General features: G+C 44.8%; 1 protein-coding gene across 5 annotated transcripts in view; it reads right to left on the bottom strand.

Moving 5' to 3' along the window:
* The window catches only part of COL14A1 (collagen type XIV alpha 1 chain), a 222187-nt gene that overhangs the window by 95184 nt on the left and 121713 nt on the right, over positions 1–5290 (bottom strand). For all 5 annotated transcript variants that reach the window (XR_005724651.1, XR_005724650.1, XM_040261792.1 and 2 more), the window contains exon 26: positions 740–879. Coding sequence is in view for 3 of the 5 variants with exons in the window: in XM_040261792.1 (XP_040117726.1) it covers positions 740–879 (140 nt within the window). In the remaining 2 variants the exon portion in view is untranslated. The remainder of the gene's footprint in view (positions 1–739; positions 880–5290) is intronic.

Below are 5290 nucleotides of genomic sequence, written 5' to 3'. Positions count from 1 at the left end.
TGTTCTTGGGATCCCCGGCGGCTCAGACGATAAAGAATCTGTCTGCATTTGGGGAGACCCGGGTTCGATCTCTGGGTCGGGAAAAGGGATCAGACGCTCACACCTCGGCTCGGAAGCCACCTCCTCAAAGAAGCCTGTGTCCATCTCTCAATTTAAAATAAACCAGTAAGCGTAAACCTCAGTTCACAAGCGCATGTCCCGACCTTGTGAATGGGTTTGTTTGCTGATCCTCCACTTCCCGCCATGAAGGGCGTGAGCTCCATGAAATCAGGGACAGTCTGTCACACCCACGACGACAGTACTAACTGAATAAGCCCTCAACAAATGTTCGTCAAAGGAAGAAATGAGGCTTCTCTGTTCTGCTTGTTCTACAGTCATCTGTGGCCCTGACCTCTGTCCTTCAAGATTCCAAGTCCTCGAGGGCAAGGAGAGTGCCGGATGCTCCTGAGCAGAGACTCACAGCTGCCCTCTCCCAGCGTGCTGGAGACACACACGCTGACATGCCGTCAAACGGGTCTCGGTTTGCTGAGCTCCCTCGTTTTGAAGGATGAGCATCGTGCCCAGCTCCGTCAGGCACCAGTGAGCTGATTTTAAACTCAGACCTGTCCACTCTCTCATTTAGACTTGGATCAAATCAGAATAGTTCTTTACCCATATTCCCCAACAAGTTGCCGTAATAATACCCTGGAATAATTATTTAATGCATCGAATGAGTTAATGACCGATCTGTCAGCCTTACTTGGGTTCCATCTGCACCGATCTTGTTCAGAGCTCCGACAGTGCTGTACAGGAAGTTAATGATCTTATTGAAATTTTCATCACCAATACTCCAGGATCCATCCACCATAAACACCAGGTCAGCTTTGGCAGCTTTACACACTGGAGACCAAGAATGAATAGTGAATCAGAGAAAAGGGGAAAACAGTCGTCATCAAGCCAACAAAGCAGATAATGGTTTCTCTCTGGTGACTAGAGCGCCTTCCAGAAGGAAAGGTATACAGCCTATACCAAATTCTTGTTCACTAGGTTTTCTGATCATCATTGTTCTCCTATACTCAAGTATCCTGCTCATGACTAAGAAAGCTTCTATCAAACATGCAGAATTAAAGAGAAAAATAAAAACATCAATTTCCACCTCAAAGAATACAAATGAGAGAATGGAAAAATGTAGAACTAAACTGATTTACTGACAGGGGCATCAGCAAATTCCCCAGCGCCTGCTGATTCAAGGGCAGCCCAGGCTCTCAGTCTGCACCCTGCCCTCTGCTTATCAAGTTAATAGCCCGAGAAGGATTTAGCTTCCAAGAGGAAGCCATGCCTTACAATGAAAGCAGATTAACCTAAAACTTGATATGCGTTTGGACTGCAGCCATAAGCAAACTTCAATTTCAGCCTTGCTTAAAAATTCGGTGCCCTTTGGACACCCCCTGATGTCAAGAAATGTATACTACTGCTAGCTCGGGAAAACTTTCGTCAATAGTAATACTGACGTCAATCCTAACAAACAAGCGAAAAACAGATTAGCAGAAGCCCATTCCACTGAAAGCATTTTTTAAGTCTTGTATCGCGTCCTGTTTCAGATTATCTCTGCTTCTTTCCCTTGATTAATACAGATCATGGTGGTTGACTCTGTTTTGCGATGAAACAAACAATTTAATCTTTAATAATCTGAATCTTTTAATCTTGGGCCATTGGCACACAAATGTTCTGCAAGATACTGAACCTTTTGCTTTTCTTTAGGAAAAAACGGCTTGATTTTTATTGTATTAACTACAACAACAGTCCCTTAAAGCTAACTACAACTTAAATGGTAAAATAAACCATCTCCAAGTGAGTTAGTACTCCAGGGACAATAAGGATTTGGTGAGGTTGTCCTCCTGAGCTCCACAATTTACAAAATTTTACATATTTATAGTTTGAATTTAAAGCCGAAAGGGATCATAAGATCTGCTCATTATAAGCGTATAAAAGAAAACCTGGTGTTGTTTGCTAGGAAAGACAAAACCCAGATTAGGTTTTACCTTCAAAATGAGAGCAAAATCTATCTGAAAATATACTCAAATTGAAAACTGCGCTTAATAAAACAAACGAAAAAGAAAATACATCAAAATGCATGAAGGAACTATCTCTGGGATATGAAATCGTGCTTTTAATTTTCTTCTTTGTACTCTTTTCTATTTCTTAAAATGGATGTTTATAAATACTCAGTATCACCTGAATAATAAACATTTATAGGTTTTTTAATTAAATACACTCAGGGCAAATAGAACGTAAAATGAATAACATGTTCAAGTTGCAAAAGTCCCATTGTCTAAAACCATCATGATGAAAACTACTAATCCAAGAACAGTGTTGCTACACTAGCAATCCTCAGTCTCATGACCCTTCCAAATCATGTGTTTCCCACGAGCATTCATGAATATTGACCAAAGGATACTCATATTCTGCTATAAATAAAAATATTCTGACTCAGGGAATCCTGTAATGTCTGTATCAGAACTCTCTAATAAACTCATCAGTTCGGATCTGTTTTCAGCTCCAATAGTGAAAATCAACATAGACAGTTAAACCACAAAAAGCTAGAGATGAAGATGGAAGAAGGAAGAGTCTGGCATCCCAAGTAGTCAGTCAGTCAGTTCAGTCACTCAGTCTTTGCGACCCCATGAACTGCAGCCCGCCAGGCCTCCCTGTCCATCCCCAACTCCCGGAGCTCACTCAGACTCACGTCCATCGAGTCAGTGGTGCCATCCAGCCATCTCATCCTCTGTCGCCCCCTTCTCCTCCCGCCCTCTTTAATGGCATCAGGGTCTTTTCCAATGAGTCAGCTCTTTGCATCAGGTGGCCAAAGTATTGGAGTTTCAGCTTTAGTATCAGTCCTTCCAATGAATATTCAGGACTGATTTCCTTTAGGATGGACTAGTTGAATCTCCTTGAAGTCCAAGGGATTCTCAAGAGTCTTCTCCAACACCACAGTTCAAAAACATCAATATTCTTTGGCACTCAGCTTTCTTTAGAGTCCAACTCTCACATCCATACGTGACCACTGGAAAAATCATAGCTTTGACTATCCCAAGTAGAGCAAATAGCATGAGAAGACGCAGGAGAGCATAACGCACGTATGGGGAAGCTGAAGTCATGCGATTCTGCTGTTAACTAATACAGTGTGGGAAACGATGACACCGTGTAGGCTGATCATTGCAGAGTCTGCGTGGTGTGCGAGCAAGGATGTTGAGTTTTATTTTTGTAAAGTTTCTTATTACCTCTTTGTTTCCTTGACCCTTACACTCTCCAGCATCAGACACCTCTGACTACACTCCTGTCCTTTGCAGGATATTTGGTCTTGTCCAGAACATCAATAAGACATTTAGTCTACACCAACAGTTCTTGAAATTTGGTCCTGTCCAAAATGTCCATGAGCATGTTTGGTCCATGCCAAACGACTTTGGACAGGACCAAATATCATGGATCTTTTGACATGAACCAAACGTCTGCTAAACCTTTGTGAGGTGAGGACAATCATTTTCCACTGTAACTCTGGTATGTAATAGCTATTCTAAAATGCAGGCAGGGCGTCCCTGGTGACTCAGCGGTCAAGCACCCATCTGCTAATGCAGGAGGCAAGCGTTCAGTCCCTGGGCCGGGAAGAGCCCACTTGCCAGGGAGCAAGCAAGCCCGTGCACCACAACTGGGCCTGTGTTCAGACCCCAGGGGCCGCAGCGGCAGAGGCCCCAGTGCCTAGAGCCGGCGCTCACGGCAAGAGAAGCCCCCACACCGCAGCGAGAGAGCAGAGCCCACTTCCCACAACCAGGGAAAAGCCCGCACAGCAGGGAAGTCCCAGCACAGCCGAATACATAGAATTATGGAAACTCACGGTAAATGGAAGGAGTCTTCCAAAACAGCATTCCAACTGTGTGATCCACCTTCCTTCTCCCTCCTCCCCATCTCACGAAGGTTATCTTTCTCGAACAGATTTCTGCAGGTCACCCTCCCTTCAAGCCCAGCCTCCCTGCTTGGGCACACTCACCCTCTCATAACACTACCTTCACTCTTTTCTGTGGCTCACGCTGAAGCTCTTACGGTTCCCCAAACACATGATGGGCTTAGGTCACCCCACGACGTTAAGTGCTCATCTCTCCGTTATTTACCTGTAAAACTCACTCTTCAAAATGTAAACCAATCCATGCAAGTGAAAAGCCAAAGGAAGCTGGAGCAGCAATACACATTCCGACAAAACAGACTTTAAAGTAAGGGCTGTTACAAGAGATGAGGAAGAGCAGTACGTGACTCTCAAAGAATCTCCCCAAGATGAGGACGTAACAGTTGCAGACATCCGTGCACCCAGCGTAGGAGCAGCTCAACGTACAAGGCAAACGCTAAGAGCCACAAAAGGGGGAACCGACAGCAACACAGGAATCACGGGGACTGAACACTCCGCTGACACCGATGGGCAGATCATCCAGACAGAAGGTGGATAAGGAAGCCAAACCTAAAGGATACTTTCGACCAGACAGACTCAGCTGACATTTACAGGACATTCCATCCAAAAGCAGCAGAGCTGGCTCCTTCCTAGTGCACGCGGGACATCCCTCAGCACAGGTCATGTCTTGGGCCATAAACCAAGCCTTGGCAAATTTAAGAAGCACCTTTTCCAACCACAGTACTGTGGGTGGTGGTGGTTAGTCCCTAAGCCGTGTCCAGCTCTTGCAACCCCATGGACTATATCCTGCCAGGCTCCTCTGACCACGGGATTTTCCAGGAAAGAATACTGGAGTGGGTTGCTATTTCCTTCTCCAGGGGGTCTCCCCAGCCCAGGGATTAGAATTCAACTACAGGAAAATGTAAATCAAATTCCTCCTCCTTCACAAGTAATTAAATTGCAGCAGCGTTAACTGTTCTCAGTTCTGGGCTACTATGGTGTAATCTACACTAACTCATCTCCTCAGCTGGTAATTACCTAGGTAAACACCTGTTTCTCTTGCAATACTGAAAATAAGCAGAGGGCAGCAATCATAGATTGTTACGGTATCCCAAGTACTTGGCGTAATTGCTTTGAGAATGAATAGTAGAGCTAATTAATGTTCATTAATGGGATAAAAAAATAACCATCACTACTACGTCTGGAAGTTTTCCAGAAAGTTACCTTAACGGCTCAAGTAAGAGGTGAAGACACACTTGTGATGAAGACAGAGAAACACAACTGGGAGCAGCATTTCTGCAGTGAGCCGGGACACTGTGACCCCGGTCCACACAGCTACACAACCACAGCCCACACAGCTACACAACCACAGCC

This window comes from Oryx dammah, unplaced genomic scaffold, assembly GCF_014754425.2.
Source record: "Oryx dammah isolate SB20612 unplaced genomic scaffold, SCBI_Odam_1.1 HiC_scaffold_19, whole genome shotgun sequence".
Taxonomy (NCBI): domain Eukaryota; kingdom Metazoa; phylum Chordata; class Mammalia; order Artiodactyla; family Bovidae; genus Oryx; species Oryx dammah.
Note: the sequence above shows the minus strand (reverse complement) of the source record. Positions and strands in the feature narration are given on the sequence as shown.